At 52.8% G+C, this 18892-nt stretch overlaps 1 protein-coding gene across 10 annotated transcripts in view; it reads right to left on the bottom strand.

Moving 5' to 3' along the window:
* The window catches only part of Ptprf (protein tyrosine phosphatase receptor type F), an 83203-nt gene that overhangs the window by 22304 nt on the left and 42007 nt on the right, over positions 1–18892 (bottom strand). For 6 of the 10 annotated variants that reach the window (XM_057784847.1, XM_057784850.1, XM_057784854.1 and 3 more), the window contains 6 exons: positions 9125–9394; positions 6169–6750; positions 5805–5941; positions 5202–5346; positions 1460–1765; positions 640–833 (listed from right to left, as the gene is read on the bottom strand). In XM_057784847.1, coding sequence (XP_057640830.1) covers positions 640–833; positions 1460–1765; positions 5202–5346; positions 5805–5941; positions 6169–6750; positions 9125–9394 — 1634 coding nt within the window. The remainder of the gene's footprint in view (positions 1–639; positions 834–1459; positions 1766–5201; positions 5347–5804; positions 5942–6168; positions 6751–9124; positions 9395–18892) is intronic. The other 4 variants (XM_057784851.1, XM_057784856.1, XM_057784852.1 and 1 more) reach the window with 1 other exon arrangement.

Below are 18892 nucleotides of genomic sequence, written 5' to 3'. Positions count from 1 at the left end.
CTTCATGTTCCTAGATGGAATAGCAAGTCAGGGGTCAGAATACTCGAGGGACCTCACTGTAAGCTCGGGGGTGGAATCCCCCAGGAAGACAGAAGCTTCCAACAGGAAAGGGCTGGCTGGCAGGCACAGGCCTCGAGATAAACATCAGGGGTCAATCACTCAGGTGATTATTTGCACAGCTTTGCCTCAGAACTGGCTTGAGGCCAAAGAGGACAGAGAACTCTTGAAGTCCCTGTCTGCCTCTGGTACAGGGATACTCAGAACAGCACTGCTGGGGACAACGGCACAGCTCAAAGCTTCCTGCAAACCACAGGCTGGGGCAGAACAGTGTGCAAGGGAGCCTGGGTGGGTGGGGTCTTTGGAGACTGCCCTTTGAGCACTGGTGGCTAAAACCAGGGTGGAGGGGGTAGCAGGGCCTAGATTGGCACAACTTGAGCAATCTTAACACAAAGAAGAAGTGTCCCTGGAATCTGGGCCTCACTTCCTAATCTCCGTACCCAAGGCAGTTCCAATACGACCATAAATTGCATAAACACCTTCGAGGGCAGGCAGGAGAAGGAACAAGTCTGGGCTCTGAGGAGTGAATGTGACACACTGGTCAATGCTCACCCAACCCACCCAGTACCATTAGTGACATACCTGGGCCTCGGCCAGCATGACATCCTGGATGATGGGTTGGCCTCGGGGTTCACCATTCTCTAGCCGCACATAGGTGACCTGGTAGCCACGAATCTGTCCGTGCTGCTTGTTGGGGACAGGCAGCTTCCAGGAGACATGCACAGCAGTGGAGTTCAGAGGTTCAACCTCCACCTTCCGTGGTGGCCCGCTGGGCACTGGAGGCCAGGTAGAGAGGGAAGTCAGACACGGGGAACTGAGCCTTGCTCAGGGTATGCATAGTTAACTTTAGGCTGTGACTCTGCACCCACTCACTCCCCTGGGAAAGTCACCAATGTTTCTTTGGCTGGCTGACCTGATGAGCAACCCTTTGCCTGCACTGCATCATCCCCGTCAATCCCTCTAGCAGGGCTACTTATTTAGATGTGCGGAACAGCCAGAGGTGAGGTACCGAGCCTTCAGGTGAGGTACCGAGCCTTCAACTACCCAGGCTCCCACTATCTGTCACAAATTTCTTCAATATTTAGCCAAAGTCAGCAGGCTCTACTAAGTCTTCTGCCCTCCTCTTCCCAAGCCTGACTCTCATATTGGGTGGGGCTGCTTCTCCTGCCATAGCCCTTTAAAGTTTTTAAGGCTATCTTGGAGATGGCCCAGAAGCCAGAACCTAGACATGGGCTACCCCACCAACTACATCTCCCCAGAGTTTAGACCATTAAGACTAAGTTTAGGAAATGAGTCTGTCAGGTCCTGAGGAGGAAGGTCCTGGGGTGCTTGGTAGGCAGCCCCAGGCAGCGTGCCTCCCTTCCCACCCCTCCTCATGACAACGCTATGCAATGCAGCCTACCGTCCTCGTCGGTGCGCACCAGCACCGGGCTGCTCTCAGGGCCGGGGCCCACATCCGTGTGTGCCCGCACCCACACCCGGTACTCCGTCCACTTCTCCAGGCCCAACAGGTCCCAGCTGGAATGCTCACGGCTGATGCCATCCACCACATGCCGCTTACGGTCCTCGCCGTCCACTGCCTCATAGGCCACGGAGTATTGGGTGATAATGCCGTTGCGGCTGTCAGCTGGCGGTGGAACCCAACTTACCCGGACCGTGGTGGAGCCCGTGCTCACACATGTCACCTTCTGGGGAGGGGCGGATGGGGCTGGGGAAGACAAATGGGAGGAAAGCAGGCAAATGGAGGGTGGGGATCACAAGCACAGTGACCAAGACTCAAGGGACTGGAGACTCACCCAGCCATTCTGAGGCCTTCTAGGCATAATGCTGCAGAGATGACCGGACTCCCTCTGAACTAGCTTTCTACTCTCAAGCACACATGCACGCACATGCATGCAGCATGTGCAGCGTCTCACACACATATGGAGTTCTAACAATGTCTCTCCCATGCATATGCTGTCTCACACAAACATGGCATCAAATATACATATACCAGAACTTGGAGAATATAAGTGATTCAAAGACTTCTTTTGATTTAAGACTATCTTAACCTGTGCCTATGTGGTCAGGGTCTCTGAAGCTAGACCAGGGGTGGCTAGTGGCTCTGAGGTATGGATTCCTTGGGAGTCAAAAGGTAAGTGTGGGCTCCCTTTCTGCCTGGTGACTTTTCTAGACCCCATTACTAATACAGGAGCTTCCTTTTACCTCAGACTTGTTATTCCCTGCCCAGGTAACTTCAATAGCCCTCCATTCACTGGGAACAAAGCACCAACTCTCCAGGGGTTTGGGTTTCATTTCCCTTGCCCACTTCCGCCTATGCGAGCATACTACTAGTGCTGGGAATGGCCCTGTCTGTGGTCCCAGGCCCCAGCATCCCCGGGGAACACCATCCTTACAGTACTGGAGATGCAGCTTTGGCGTGAAGTGCAGCAGCGTACCACTCTCACGGTATCCTAACCTCACTTCCTCGTCTTTCTGTGTATGTGTAGTGTACGTATATGTGAACATATGGGCACGTGTGCCCGCATGCGCATATGTGAAAGCCACGGGATGATGTCAGGTAGCCTATTCTATAAGAGACCACCGAATGCCCTTGAAACAGGGTCTCTCGCTGAGCCTGAAGCTAGACAGGCAGCCAGAAAGGCCCAGAAATTCCTGTCTCAGCCTGCAAACAGGGTTAGTCTACAGGTGTGTATGTGGCCATGCCCAGTTTGTTGTATGGGTGCTGAGGATTTGATCCGGTCCTCCTGATTATGCAGCTCTGTAACCCAACGAGTCAGCTCCCCAGGCCCCCAATTTCTCCGCCACTGCTTGACTCATATTAGCTAATAAATAAGGCAGCACCGGCAAGTAGACAAGTTATATTTCCAGGGAGCCCCCCCCATTGGGCTACCTGCTGAGATCTACTCTATCTTGCTCACTCTGCCACTTTACAAAAGACGCAGTCGACTCGCACAGTTCCCAGAGCTCCCTCCCTCTGCCTATAGGGATGTAAGCTCGCTGCCTGCCTTCCGTAGCAGCTACCAGCCCACTCTTCCTGTACTCTCTCAAGAGTGGAGTCCAAGGCCAAGCTTTCCCCACCCATACTCTGCCCCTCTCTCCCTCCGGAGACTTTACCAGCTGACCTCACTCTCCTTCCCTGCTTCCTGCTTTGTCTTAACCCTCACAACAGCGGCTAGACGTACTTCAGGAGTTCCTGCCTTAAAAGAAAACTCCATCCTCAAGGCCAAAGGCCTTCCAATTACCACAGGCCCCTACAACTAGCTTCTTGGTGACATCCAAGCATGCTGGCTTACTCCCTCATCTCCCACTGCCCCTCCAGGCCATCACACATCTCCTCCAAGTCCACTTTCCACCACATCCATTCCCTTTGGCCACCCAGCAGTAGGCTCAGGTCACCTTCTGTGGACTTCCTCTTTGCCTTCCTCCCCATCCCTAGACTTCACTTCCAGTCTTCTCAGGTCTGCTTCCTCCAGCTTAGGCCATGCCATGCCGCACACTTCTACACTTGACTGACCTGACTGACTGACACAGCCCGGATCTGGGTGTCTGAAGCCAGGTGTACTGGTCACACCTGCTTCCGTCCACTTCCTGTCCTGGGGCCAATGGGCTCTTTCAGAGCTTCCTCTCAGAAATAAGATAAACCTCCATATCCCTATCCCACTGTTCCCCATTTTCAATCTGTCACCGACTCCTGGCCAGTCAGTGTCCTAGATAACGAAGAAATCCATTATTATCACTTGAGCCAACTCTCCAAACTCTACCTAGTCCACTGACAAGGCTTCTAAGTGATCTCATGGGCCACCTGTCCATTTTCACAGAGCAGGCAGAGCTATCTCTTTTCTTCAGCCCTGACTACTACAGCTTGGGTGGCTGCTGAGAGCAGTGGCCTGCAGAATCTCTGCTGAGGACCACCACAGTCAGCGTTTACCTAGTTAGCGTCTATCCTTGCTTCAGCCTAGGTGAGCGTCACATCTCCAAGATAATTCTCTTTGATCTTCTCACCCATGGTGTTTCCTGTACTGCCATGTCTCTACCCTCCCATCTTACTTAATACAAATATAATTAAAAGCTCATTTGGGTAATTACAGGCATACTGTTTGTCTCAGTCTACTGTAGGGGCCCCATGGATTGAGAGGCCATGTCTTCTGGCCATGCTGCCAGACTGATAGCATGTCGGGTCCAGCCCCCATCAAGAGCATAGCAGATGCCTCAAGAATGACCTTATGAATACAAAGTCAGGGACCTCTGCACACACGGCTCCATAAGGACTCTATGTCAACAAGGACTTTACTGACACGGTCACGCTTATTGTCTGTTACACAATGCCACTCCACCGGTCACACCATGACCATCTTATCAAGTAGGCAACCTTGCAGACGGTGGCATACTGGTCACAGATGGGCCATCTAGTATTACATCAAGCCACACGCGCACTTCCACAATCCATCATCTTCCTCTGGAGAGCTAGAGAGCTACGGAGTCGGACAGACATAGTCACAGAGGTCACACCCAAGGCACACTGACACACTCAGGTGCTATAGGCCAGGTGTTCACACAGTCTCACAGTGGCTCTACATACAGCCAGGTTGTCACCTAAGTCATACACATACTAACAGTCACATTCTCATGGACCTGTCCCTGAGTGCAGAGGCCTCAGACAGATCACACAGCTCCCAAAGAAGTGTCACGGTCGGGTATGAGGAAGGGGATGTGGTGATGAGATGGAGGGCCACGAGGAGGGAAGTGAGGCACCTAGGCAGGGTTGCACATGGCAGGCCCACCAAGTCAGTGGTATGTATGATCTAGATATGGAAGGAGGGGGACAGAGGATAAAGATGAATCACAGACACAGAACTTACCTGTGTAGGGTACAGGGGTCACAAGGGTAAGAAAGGGTCAGAAGGCTGGGCAGGGAGCAGAGAAGGCAACCACTGGTCTAGACAGAGACTAGCAGGACACTTACCTGTCCCTTTCTCGGGGTCCAGACTCAAGAGCCCAGACTGGAGTCCAATACTGGACTCAGCAGACCTGACCACCCACCTGCTCGAAGGGGAAGGGTGTATGCCTGTGTGTATCCCAGCCCAGATGTGACAGGTGTCCCGGCCCAGATGTTGACAGGCATGGCCTAGGGAGGCACTTACTGGACTGTGCTGTCCGGGCCTCTATGGTGGGAGTGAAGACGCCCACCCCCAGATCTGAGCGGGCAGCCAGCTGGAAGTGGTACAGCGTGTCAGGCTTCAAGTCCTCGAGAGTGTAGGAGGAGGTGGGGTCGAAGGTCACCTTGTGCTGGAAGAGCAGAGAGCACTTACTGACTGCTCATATCTCAGAGGCCACTCAGAGGTTAGTCCCCACATGGGCTGCAAGCAGTTGGCAGAGGACCCACCACGGTTCTGTGAGAGGACCCACCCCACGCAGTCACACAAGCCAAACAAGAAATTCATGGCTTGACTCATAGCACAGCCACTTCAAAGATCACCAGGACCAGCAGAGATCTGTGGCCCTAGGGGAAACATCAGGCTAGGACAATAGCACACAGGCCAAGAACTCAAAGGATCAAAGGCAGACCCTAGAAACTTTGCCTCTGGCACAGGAGTGGTGCAGGCAACACAAACCCACACAGGCTACAGGGGCCACAGTGCTGCAGGGAGAAACCCAGGAGCTGGAACCTGTCCAGGTGCGCCCAGCACAGACCAAGAGGAACTGGAGGATGCTCTCCTTCCACCCTTCCTAACCTCATGGCTCACCTGCTGGCCTTCATCCTCTGCTGCCCAGTACACCAGTTCATACTTGGTGATCCGCTCCTGCGGGGGCAGCAGCCATGAGAGCTGGATCCTGGTGTCCGACTCAGCTTCGGCCTGGAAGTCTGCAGGCTGTGCAGGCACTGCAATGCCCACCCCAGGCACTGTCAGCTTCACGACACCTCCAAGGGCCCAGTGAGAGCATGCCAACCTCTCACTCCCTTGTCCTGCATCCCCTGTGACCACGTATCTGTAGAGTATGGCACCCTCGCCCTCCCCAAGCTCCAAATTTCATAGTCCGAGGAAACAGGAATGACCTTCCCAAGCCTTTGCTGTCAGTTGCCTAGCCAGAACACAGACCCCTACCTACCTCCCTGTTGTGTCTTGACCTGGATGGTAGGGCTGGGCGGACCATCACCCACGGCAGTGAAGGCAAGGACACGAAGGCTGTAGGTGATGCCAGGTAGCAGGCTGCCCACAGTGGTAAGGAGTCCTGCGTCAGTGTTGTGCTTGTGCCAGGCGCTCAAGGGGCGCCGGGAGTCTGGAGTGTAGTAGACACGGTATCCCCGTACCAGGCCATTGGGCTCTTCAGGTGGCTCCCACTGCACCAGCATGGTGCTGGCACTCAGCATTCGGGCCTGCACACGGCGCGGAGGGCTGGAGGGTGCCTGCTCACCCGTCCGTGCACGCACCGCCTCACTGGGTGGTCCTCGTCCAATGCTGTTAACAGCCAGCACACGGAAGGCATATTCTGAGAAAGGGCTGAGGCCACCAATGCTGTACCGGGTGGTGGCCACGCCATCCACTTCCTGGAAGGGGCCCTCTGTGCCAGCCGCACGGTACTGGATGCCATAGTAGGATACAGGTTCTGCATTTCCAGAGTCCCATGTCAGGGTAACACTGGTGGCGGTTGTCTCTGTCACCACAAGATCAATCGGAGGCTTTGGCAGAGCTGAGGAGAAAGAAGTGTGAAGGTCATGACTCTGAGAACAGATCTAAAACTTCATCCAAATGCAGCGTACAGCCACCTGAGTGGGTTGACACCCACACCCACCTTGAGAAAAGGCTTATGGTGACTGTTAGGGGCAGCTACGTGAGACATGGCAGCCAGCTCTGTCCGTGGCCCCAGAAGCCTTGAGCCCTTTAATATGTAACACACTGCTCTTGGGACCCCACATACACTGGATCATTACACAGCAAATGGGATTCACCTAGCAGACTTAGTCCTATGAAGTCCCACACAGTCCACATACCTAGACTAGGCAGAGATCTGCTTGCTGCTATACCGTGTGTGTGTGTGGGGGGGGGGGGGTGTAGTATCTCCCAAGGAACTGGCCTTAAGAGTTCTGGAAAAGCCACAAAACCCTAGTAGACCCCATGACGTGGCTCAGAGTGAAGGAGGCAAAATCCCAGGCCACGATCGCCCCATGAAGAAAGACCACTATTTACTAGGCACCACTTTGGTGTCAGAGTGGCTTGCGGTCATATCCCTGCCCTCTGGAATTTATATTCTGGGGAAATAACAAATGTGTTGATGGTAACTGTGTACAAGGACAGCAGTAAAAAACCATGGTCTCTCCTCGGACAGGGTGAACAGGGAAAGTCTCATAGTGCTGAGGCAGGAAGGGAGATGAGCCAATGACTATTGGAGTGGACAGGGAGCAGGAGAAGGGCCTGGAAGTGTGGATCTCTGTGGCTAGCAGGTACTGAGGGTAGGAGGCCAGCTGGTGTTCCTGGGGACCACCAGAGCAATGTGAGCCCCTGAAAGCTACCTTCTGTTTTCGTATAAGGAAATAGCCTAAGGCTAGCAGTAGTTCTCAGCAGGGCGCTTAATTTAGCATGTGTGAGGTTCTGGGTTCCAGCCCAAGTAGGATCAGGTGGAGTGATGTGATCCTGGCTTACACACACTGCTTTTGCAGTATTAGGGATTTAATCCAGGGCATAACGCATGGTAAAGCTGTGCCCCCAGCTCTTAGTTTATATCTTGAAAAGATCACTCAAGTTGAGGGCATTGGTATATGTATACTTTTAATTCCAGCACTTGGGAGGCAGAAGCAGGGGGGTCTCTGTGAGTTCGACGCTGGCCTAAACTACAACAGTGAGTTCTCCAAAGCAACAGAATTGTTTCCAAACCAACCACACATCCCCAGAAAAAAGGAAAAAAAAAGACTATTCAAGTTGCAGAACAAAGGATGGGTCAAAGTCAGGCAAGTATATAAGCAGGGAGATCACGGCAGAGCCTGTCACATAAATACTAAACATACGGCTGGACACGGTGAAGCAAGCCTTTAATCACAGCACTTAAGAGGCAGAGGTATGAGGATCAGTAGCCTACATAGTGAATTCCAGGATAGCCAGAGTGACACACTGACACACTGTCTTAGACAGACAGACAGACAGACAGACAGACAGACAGACAGACAAAAATTCTAGATATGTGTTGGGCTGGAGAGATGGTTCAGCAGTTAAGAGCACTTGTTGCTTTTTGTTTGTTAGTTTGTTTTTCAAGACAGGGTCTTTCTCTGTAGCTTTGGAGCCTGTCCCAGAACTTGCTCTGTAGATCAGGCTGGCCTCGAACTCACAGAGATCTGCTTGCCTCTGTCTCCCAAGTGCTGGGATTAAAGGCGTGTGCCACCACTGCCTGGCTCACTTTGTTGCTCTCGTAGAGGGCCAGGATTCAATTCCTAGGACTCACATGTTAATTCACCAACCATCCATAAACCTCACTCCCAGATGATCTGATGTTCTCTTCTGGTTTTGCGCGCGCACGCACACACACACACACACACACTATGTAGGCAAAACACTCACACACGAAACTAAATAAATCTTAAATAAAATTTTAAGAATTATAAATATTAATGTTATGTGTGCCTGTCCCCAGAGGCGGGGGCAGAGAAAACCTCCCCCCACCTTGGCTATCAGTACACCCTTCTCCCTGGAATGTTGTTCAACCCAAGGCTTTGCGGCTCAATAATGGTTGCAGGCTGTGAATTCAGACCACCAAGGCTAAGCCTCTGCTTCATCATTTACATCACTGTGACCCTGGGCAAAAGATGTATTTGAACTGCTCTCTTGTAAAACAGGAGTAACAGGAGCATCTGTCCTCCCTAAAAAGCAAAATCAACCTTTACTGGCACAATGCCTGCCAAGTGGGAATACCAGCTGGCTATTCCCAGTACCCATCTTCTTTCTAAGGACCTGCCCAGAGCTGGGCACTTACTTAAAAGAGGGTAATGATCTCTCAGCCCTCCCGACTCAACCGCCACTAAAGCCCCCAGAGACAGAGGAGGACTTCAGCTGGCTGAGACATCCGGTATACTTACCTTTGACTGTGACCTGGGCCGTGGCCTCTATCATGCCTAACGAAGAGATGGCCACACAGGTATAGTTGGCAGATCGCATGACATTGCTTAGCTCCAGAACGTTGCGGCCAACTGGCATCTCGTCCTCTTTGGTAAGTTCTTCGGCACCCATCATCCACTTCACATACGGCATGGGTGCACCCACTGCCACACAAGTCAGATTCACGCTGCCACCCGGCATCACCTCCTGGCTGCTGGGAGGGATGGAGAAACGAGGAGCCACACGACGCACTGTGGGAGGAGGGAGAGAGGCACTCATAGGCTGGGCAGGGCACAAGGGTGGACAGAAGGGCAGGGGCCCCTCATCACGGAAGCCTCTCTTGTCAGAGCCAGGCGGACTGGCTCACCACTTCCCACCTCACTTTGGGACTAGAAGTGGTCCCTGTACTCATGAGCCATCTGGAATACCTCTTACTGAGAACTTGCAACCAAGTTTCCATCTTAAGGCCTGGGATACTCGGCCAAGGTCACACAGGACTTAGTGCAAGAGTCAGGCCTGGTTAGAGCCACAGTCCAGGTGGTCCTCCAGTGACCACCCTTGCTTTCTCCTGCCTCCCCTCCTCCAGTGTCTCCAGAGTGACCAGATGGGGAACCAATGAAAGAAATCTGGGTCCTCAGAGTATGGCTGGGGCAGGTAAAGGATCAGTCCTCTGGAGTCAAGGCCTCCACCTCGAGGCCACACCCCCAGGAGAGAAGAGGAAAGGGCACAACCACCTGCTGGGTCTTGGCTGTGCTTACGGTCAGCCTGGGACCCACAATGTGGACTGCCTCTTAGGAGGGCTAGCACAGGCACAAGGGGTTGGGCGGGCCAGGGACGTGGTCCGCGGGCAGGATGGGCATGATGATGGCAATAACATGATGAGGGCGCCGAACAGACGGCTTTCTGCGCCATTGAGCGAAGGTCTCAAGGAGGAGGGTGGCTGTGCCTGGCCACGACCCCCAGCCTTGGACTCCCCTGGCCAGAAGCTGCCCTGAGTTTCTCAGTCCAGGGCACAGCCTGGAACCAACCCTTCAAGTAGCAAGCTTGGCACAGACATTCAGAGCATGCAGAGGGGTAAGGTGGACAAGACCTAGCCACACAGAGGCATGCTTGGCATGCAGACAGGCCATGCAGCTGCTGGCAGAGGCTCCTATGGCTCCTCTATGGTCTCCCTTCCACAGAGGGTCAGAGAGGACAGGCAGCAAGCCTAAGTGATCTAAGGGCACGCTACGAGACCACCGGTCTCTGGGGACTCTTGCTGGGGAGCCCAGACATGCACAGGACCTGTGGTACCACATACGAAGCATCTCACACAGCCCCAGATCACAAAAGCAGAGCTAGAAGCACCAGAAAAGACCACCAGGTCCAACCTCACCTCACTTCACAGCGGTCAAATGGAAGCTCAGAGCTGAGACATTTAGGCAGGAGTCACCAGGTTGTATTATGGCTCTGTCTAAGACAGCTTTCAAAATCAGGTTCCCTCCAAACACGTAGCTAATGCCACTACTAACACCTAAACTACCACCACCACTTCTGGACTCGCTCGAGCAGCTCTATGCTGGCCCCTCATCTTGTGGGCCTCTACCTCACGAATCCCGTGCTCCCTACAGACAACGGGCATTCCCCTGATTAACAAGTTCCTGTGTGGTTCCTCACGGGTGGGGAGCCTCTAAGACCTTGCATAGAACCCGCTTCCACACTGTCTCCAGCTGTTTCACTAAGTTCCTCGGGTGGAATCACAACACTGGCAGCCCCAAGTGAGTCACAGTGAATGGCTCGCAGGCCCGGCCTCTTCTCCAGACTCACGTCAGATATGCATCAGGAGTATATTATAGCTGCACAGAGTTCTGCCTTTGTCCAGAAGCAGCACCTCCCTTCCTTTCCTCCTCTCCTCCCCTTTTCTGTTAAGAGTGCTAGAGACTGAAGGCAGGGGCTCGTACATGCTAGGTTTTGTACGCCACCACTGAGCAACACTGCCCATCCCATCTTCGTTTTCTCTATAGGAGCCGTCTCCCTCTCTCTATTTTTGGCACACGGAGCGTGTGATCCAGACCCAGCTAACAAGAAACAACCTTTGGACCAGAAACAACCTTTGAATGTTTACACAACCGGTGGGAGCAGAAACACAGTCTACAGGGGCAGTTGAGCTCAGGCTGGAACCTTTCCCAGCACATGGGAGGACCTGCCCCAGTACAAAGATAAGAACGGTGGAGCGGCAGAGGTAATGACAATGGCCTGATCACACTGTCTAAAGACCTGGCCTCAGCCTTGCCCGACATCCAACCTACTTCTACACGTCCAAGTTCTGTAACCTAAGGGACTCTTTGTTTCGCTTAGATTTGCTCGTAAGTGGGTTTCTATCCTCCCTCTCCTCAAAAAAAATTATTTATTTTCAAGACAGGGTTTCTCTGTATAGCCCTGGCTGTCCTGGAACTTGCTCTGTAGACTGAGTTGGTCTTGGACTCAGAAATCCGTCTGCCTCTGCCTCTAGAGTGCTGTAACTAAGGGCATGTGCTAGCACTGCTCGACAAAAATTTCTTCTGTTTATTTAGATTTATTTTATTATTTTGTGCATGTGAATGTTTTGCACCAAATACGTGTCTGATGCCCAAGGAGGTGATGAGCTTCCATGTGGATACTGGGAATCGAGTCTAGGCCCTTTGCAAAAACAAGTGCTCTCAACCACTGAGCCAACTCTTCAGCCCTAAACATTTATATTTATATTTATGGGTTCAGTCCCTAGCACAGTACTGCATAACTATTTGTGTACCACATGTGATGTGTGCTGGAGCCCACGGAGGCCAGAACAGAGTGTTGGAGCCTCTAGAACGGGAGTTACAGATGGTTGCAAGCTGCCCTGTGCCTGCTGGGAATTGAACCAGGTCCTCTTCAAGAGCAAATGCCACGTCTCCAGTTCCCTTTATCATGGGACTTAATGTCAGGAGGCCACATGGTTGATGACAAGGTATCACAGACACAGCACTAGGGGCATGGCTGACAAGTGTCCCATGGCCACAGACTCCCCTTTGAAGAATTCTCGACTGATGCAAGGTGAGGCACGGACAGGTCTGGCCAGCCTGGGGCATGGGTCCTCTCTGGGCTTCGAGCAGTGCAATAGGTGGGCACTACAAGATGAGGACTAGGTATCCTGGGCTGGGTGTAAGCCAGGTCCAGGCCTGCAGAGGAATGGAGTCCAAAAGACAAGAGTTACCGTAAGTGGACAGGCCTCCCTCCTGCCCTGCAGACTAGCAACCATCTCCTCTCCACTGAAGGCCATGGACTCAGGTACAGGAGAAGCCACTTTTTTGGTTTTGGATACAGGGTTTTCTATAGGCCTGGCTGTCCTGAAGCTTACTATACAGACCAGGCTGGCTTTGACTTTGAAAAGACCCACCTGCCTCTGCTTTCTGAGCACAAAGATCAAAGGCAGGTAGCACCACGACCAGTACAGAGGGTTCCATCCAACGCCCTCATGTCTCAACTGCAGGTGGGGGAGTCAACACTGACTCAGGAAATGGATGTCTGCCTTTATACAGACACTAAGGTTAGGCCTCTGTGTTTAAAGTTCACATCTTTGAAAGCCATGGCTGACAGGGCTGAAGGAGACCATGAGGCTACGGGAAGAGTTTTAGGATTGGGGAAGGCTGGCGTAAGCTGGAGCTCAGATGGCACACAGGTGGGACTTTTGACATTTATGCCAGGGGAAAGGAAGGTCAAGGCTGGAGTCTGGCTCTAGTTAATGGTAGAACTCTGAGGTAAGAAGGGGTCACTGGTGTTGGAACCAGGAGGTTCTTGGCCAATAAACCTCAGGCTTACACCTAAACATGTCCAAACTTTCCCCAGATCGTCCCTGGTGGACAGTGTATTCAGACCCAGCAGAGAGCTCACGGGTCAGCCCCAAAAGTCAGGCCAGTGCCCTGGCCACTCCTCTGAAAGCCTCCAACTCTGGTCACCGTCAGAAAACGGAGGCGCTGTGGGAACTGATACTAAGATTGGTTTTTATTTCCCTCCAAGATGCAGGTTACAGAGAAGCATGAGGTCAGGGTTACCCCCGTACTAGGCCCCAGGTGTACCACTGAGGACCTCACTCACACATAAGAGCACTAGGTCCCAGCCATGTGCGGAGTCCTAGAGGCCAGTCTCCTAGCACACAGGCAGGTCAGCACATCTTCAGGGGACCGGGTTAACGGGTCAGGGGCAAGGGAGTGTCTTGAATGCTAATGGGGCCCTGTGTCCTGACCCCGTGCCAACAGCTGGAAGAGGCTGATGCTACTCAGCACAGCATCTCCACCATCCTCCCCCTGATGCCAGAAGCACAAGGCCTCCAAGGGGAGCAGGACTCACCCTGGACTCGGTCTATTGACAGAAGCAACAGCAGGGAAGGAAAAACTGGAGCTGGGAAAAATGCTCTTAGGGTCTACTCTCAGGCTGCAACAATGCCGGTCTATTACTGTTCTCCGTGCATCTTTAGTGCTGACATTTTATAGACAATTTCCAAAACAGGGCCCTGCCATTTCTGGATTATATTTCAGCTGTAACTTTTAAGTCTAATTATTTGCGCTGACAACCCCCTATAATAGGGCGGTGCGGCGCCCAGAGGCATCAGCATTCAGTTGGAGTGACAGCCTAATCGCAGGGGGAGGCAGCCCCGCAATCTGCATTCACTGGCGGAAATTTCTCTGATGAAAATAACACAACATTAAGGAGGGGATAAGGGGCAGGATCCACTGTATCAAGATAAAATAACTCTTTAATAAATAACCTTGTGGCTGCCGCAGAGCAGTAATTAAATGCTGGCACACCCGGCACACAGTTTTAAGTAAAGCTGGAAAAATGTAAGATGCAATTATCAGCACCAAACAAATTACCAGCCCGGCAAATCCCCCCGGAATATTTAGAAACTCATTTCTCCTTCCCGTTAAATATTTGTGTATGCGCTTATTTTTGGTGGGACCACAGGGTGGGTGGAGTAAGGGACAAAGGATGCAGAGGGAAGGTGAAGGGGTGGGAGTGGCTGCGGACTAGGATGTCTGCTGATGACTGTTTTCTGAACACGCTGGCAGATCCGCCTGGTCAGCGAAATGGTGTAACCGAAATGCCCCAGTGCTCAGGAGTGCATATGGATGGAGGTTTACGCTGATATCTGAGCTGGGGCTGCAGCCCTCCACCTGACCTGCAAGTAAACTCAAAACCACAGATCAAGATGCAGAGGGCACTTGGTAGCTTGGGTCTGTCTGTCATGTTTCTTCCTTGGACACCCAATGTCCAGAGGACAGGAGAGCTACTCTGACTCTTTAGAGCACGGGATATGTAAAGGACCACTAACCCCTTGCCGGTCCAGGACTGGGGAGTAGAGGACTGCTCTGGGAGGAGATCTGAGCAGTTTCTAGAAGCCCTGTTCAACCTACAGTTGAGCTGACTGCTACTCAAGGCTCTATCAAACTCCAGTTGATAACTCAGCCACTCCAGGGATAAGCAACCTGGATGTGGATGCCCAGTGCCATTGCCCAGCACGGGGCTGAGGACTGCTGGCTGACTAGCAAGCCACACACTCTACACAGAGGAACAGAGGCTGGCAGAGACGCTCAGGCAGAGAGGTCTGGGCAGGTGGATGACCTTGGTTTGGACCTGGCAGGAGACAGAAAAGATACAGCAATGGGACACTTGCACAGTGTGCCAAGGTGATGCCACTCGCCTTGTGTCACAACTGTCACTGTCTCTGAGAGGTAGACCAAGAGGCTGGTCTTAAGTCTGCTTCATGAAACACTGGTAAGGCTCAGGGGCCTCAAGGACAGGGCAGACACCGCAGGACTGTGTCGCATACTGCAAGATCTCAAGGGACAACTCACTCTAAACTAGCTTCTTCCTATTATCTCCCGCAGTTCTGGCTTCTCTTAGGCAAACATGGCTTATATAAGGGTGGAGAAATGGTAAAAGTTTCTCCAACCCTCTGATCATGTCAAGCACATCGGCCCTTACAGTCCCTCTAACCCACAGCTCTCCACAATCGCTCTTGAACTCGACCAGGAACAGACAGCTAGCCTGGCCTGGGTGCAACGGTGGGGTGCAGTTTTGTGCCATGCACCATGCATGCGTGGCCACTCTAGCAGTGGAGCCTGGCTAAGGGGACATGCAGACACACAGTGCATCAGGGACTCAAGCAGCAGGGGCATGCAGGGCAGAAGGCCTGCCCACCCATCCCTGGTCCTGCCTGCCAGCCAGCCCAAACAGTGATGAGCAGAGGCCAACTGGCGGGCAGGCACGGCTGGAGCGAGCCTGAGGGAGCTGACCAAGCCCGTTGGTCCCAACTGATGGGCACAGTCGGTGGGCCAACTGTAGATGGATAAGAAGTGAAAAAGACCAACCTTCTCGCTGATCTGAGAGATGAGAGTTTGGGTTGATGGCAGAGTGCGATGAGGATGAGGAGGGAATAAAAAAAGACAAGGAGAAACACAGAGAGAGTAAAAACAGGCCAACCTCCATCTGCCCACACAGCACAGAGACAAGACAAGACTCCTGTGCCCCTCGCACACACACGTGCACACAGGTGCACACGGACCACGCCGCTCACAAAAGACTCAGGACTCATGGAGGGACACAGTGGACAGGGCTGGGGCCCACCAGCGGGTGCCAGGGACAATGAGGGCAGAACTGGGAGGGGTAGAAGTGGGGCATGGGCCAGTCCCACACCTCATACACCCTCACAGCTCAGACAGACCTGGTAAACTGGGCTCTGAGGTCAGGGCCCACCCAGCTCACAAACCCACCAAGGCACACAAGCCACTACAGCCCCACCACCGTGAGGAAGCCCCATGCTGCACAACACCAGTGTGAGGAGCACGTCTGGATGCCTGTGGGAAGAAAGGCTGGGCAGTAACACCCTCAATTCAGACAGCAGTGGCTCAGGTGCCAGGTCCCTGAAGAGAACGGGGAGGATGGTAGTCCCGGTACGTGTAAGCCAGGCTTTGCCAAGGGCAGGGTTCTGCCTTGGCCCAGGAAGCTGTATGCCTGAGAGCTGGAGGGGAGACACGCCGTGGATAAAAGGAGAAAATGAGTCACTCAGGGAGGGAGTCAGATGGTGATGGAGAAAGAGGCTGGTCCACCCAGCGTGCCTGGGCCTGCTAGACTGTGGGTGGAACTGCAGGCAACTGTGAACGAAGTCAGATGTAAACGCACGATGTGTGTCCCCCAGCGCCATCCCAACAGAAACCCAGACAGCTGACTCGTTTGTGCTTCCTGTGCACCCGGCAATGTGCTGGGAGTTTTGTATGTACTGCCTCAGTGGTGGGAATAGCCGTAGGGCCTCAGAGAGGCAGTGAGAGCCCTGACAGTTTGGGAAACAGAAGGAGAATGTGGGGAGTCTAAGTCTGAGAAGGCAAGTCAATAGACACAGCAGAACAAAGTTAGAGATGGAGACAGAAGCCCTTGCGAGGCAGCAGTCCCAAGCAGAGGGTCTCTGCAGTGGCAAACCACCTCTAGGTGCCAGTGTCTGGAGAGTTGGGGTTATTTAGGCTGCTTTGGCTAAGAGGCGCTACTGGTACCTGACTGGTTAGGGATGCTTCTAAAATACCCTACTGTGCAGAGAACAGCCCTCAACAGAGATGTGTACATACCGTCTAAAATGTCAACAGGACTAAAGAAACCCCTGAGCTCTAATCCACACAGTCCTGACTCGGGAAGCTCAGACCCTGACAAAGTTGGAGACTGCCATCTCTGGGTGGTAACAGGAGCCACTACGGAAGGAAGTCTTGAAGGCACTATGTTGGGAGACAGGAGGCCAGCAGATAGGGACCAGGGCAGGGCTCTTCCACGCCTATCCACCCACATGCAGAATTCCAAATGCAGAGCTGGTGGCTAGCATGACACAGGCTGTCCCAGAACACTTTTGGGGGCAGATGAGACTTTGCCAGGCATAAAAAGAAAAGTGGAAACACTATGGGGCAAGGGGCAAAGAGCAGAGCTTTTCTTTCTTTCTTTTTGGATTTTTTTTTGAGACAGAGTTACTCAGTGTAGCCGCATCCTCTGCCTTCCGACTGCTGGGATTAAAGGTGTGCACCACCACTGCCCAGCTAAGTACTTTTATTTTTGTGTGTGTGTGTGTATGAATGTTTTGTCTGCGTGTGCCACATGTGTGCCTGGGGCCTGTGGACAAGAGGGCATCGGATCCCCTGGAACTTAAGTTGAATACAGTTGTGAGCCACCATGTGAGTGCTGGGAATTGAATGTTGGTCCTCTGCAAGAGCAACCACTGAGCCATCTCTCCAGCCCCAGGGCTTTTCTCATATACATAAATCCTGGACCCAAAGGGCCAGCATAGATTTAGAAGGGTTTTAGATATGAGGGGGAAAATGGGACAGAAGTGAGGTTGGCTGTAATAAATTTTCTAGACAGGAAGGACTGAGGGTAAAGGAATTCCTACCTTCCAAATTTCTTTCAAGTGGAATTTATCCCAGGAGACGGGAAAAAGCAGGATCTAGCTATGATCATGCCCAAGTTAATCTTGTGTGGACAATGGGGCCTCTGGAGGTAGAGATGCTTCACGGAGTTAAGATCTCCTGCTCAGTGCCCTAGCGGCCATCTCCACCCAATTCCAGAGACAGCCACCATCTGCCACTAGGGCCACAGCCAACCTGACAGTGCTAGTTTAATGGGTGTGGTGCCTAGCTAAGATGCCCCGTATTATGTATTATCTGAGTGGCCTCTTTCTGCTTTGGTACTGCCTGTGACCGCTCTACTCCAGGAAAAGGCCAAAAGGCATGCTTAAACACCTGGCTTGGGGTTTACAAAGGCTATGCCTGATTCTCCTGTCTCTGGTGTAGCCCTGTGCAGCAGGGCTGCCTCTGTGAAGCCAGGAACTTCCCTGTGGCTGAACAGGGAGGAGGCTGGTCATTGTGAAGAGTCATTTCAGCAGCTAACCTCCCAGAGGGAATTTGCCAGATTCCTGCACCTTTGTTAGCTACTTAGCCAGTGTCAGCCTGGGGTGAAGGCCGTGCTCCTTATACCTCTACTCCTTTTAGCCTCTGGAAGTACCTGAGTGCCAGGTCTCTGTCCTGATGGTATTCCTAAATTCAGGCAGTGGGTCATCTCAGCCGAACTGGTTTACAGGACACCTAAGAGCAAGGGCAGCAATGGGGCTTTCCCAACCCCCATGAAGGAACACGATTAGCCCAAGACAAACAGCTCCTCTGCCTGCGCTGGACTGCTCACCTAACAGGTCAACACCTGTGGTCTCTCCATAACCAACCTGTGCCCTGGGGCACAGTAGGCCCTCAGTAAGTAGCTGGCAGCTTCTCTCTTCCTTGAGTAAGCAAGTCTACCAAACTACTCTGAGAGGAAGAGGGGCCACTGCCATCGCTCAGGCTCCGCAAGCTAGAGGAAGGGCAGCCCACTCTCAAAAAGATGAGGAACCTTCCATGGGAAAGAATCACGGCTGCATGGAGGCTGCAGGAAAGCGGGGTCTTCCCAGTGGCCCCAAAGAGGGGCAACGTAACTTTTAATGACATCCATTTGTGCAGGAGGGCCAGGTGAAGGGGCAGTGTGGGTAGAGGGCTTCCAGGGCCTCTCCTGAGCACCATGCTTTCTAGACTATCCCATGTGTTCTCAGAGAGACCCCTTGGGCTATGAACAGAGAGGCTGGGCACACCAAAACAGTCCCCAGACCCTTTACTGTAGACCCAACTGTAAATCGCACACAGTATGTTTCTCTCCAACTAGGAATGGCCACGGCAATATACCCATAGCTGCTCACA

Source organism: Chionomys nivalis, chromosome 11, assembly GCF_950005125.1.
Source record: "Chionomys nivalis chromosome 11, mChiNiv1.1, whole genome shotgun sequence".
Classification (NCBI taxonomy): domain Eukaryota; kingdom Metazoa; phylum Chordata; class Mammalia; order Rodentia; family Cricetidae; genus Chionomys; species Chionomys nivalis.
The sequence above is the reverse complement of the archived record's forward strand: the minus strand, read 5'-3'. Positions and strand labels throughout refer to the sequence as shown.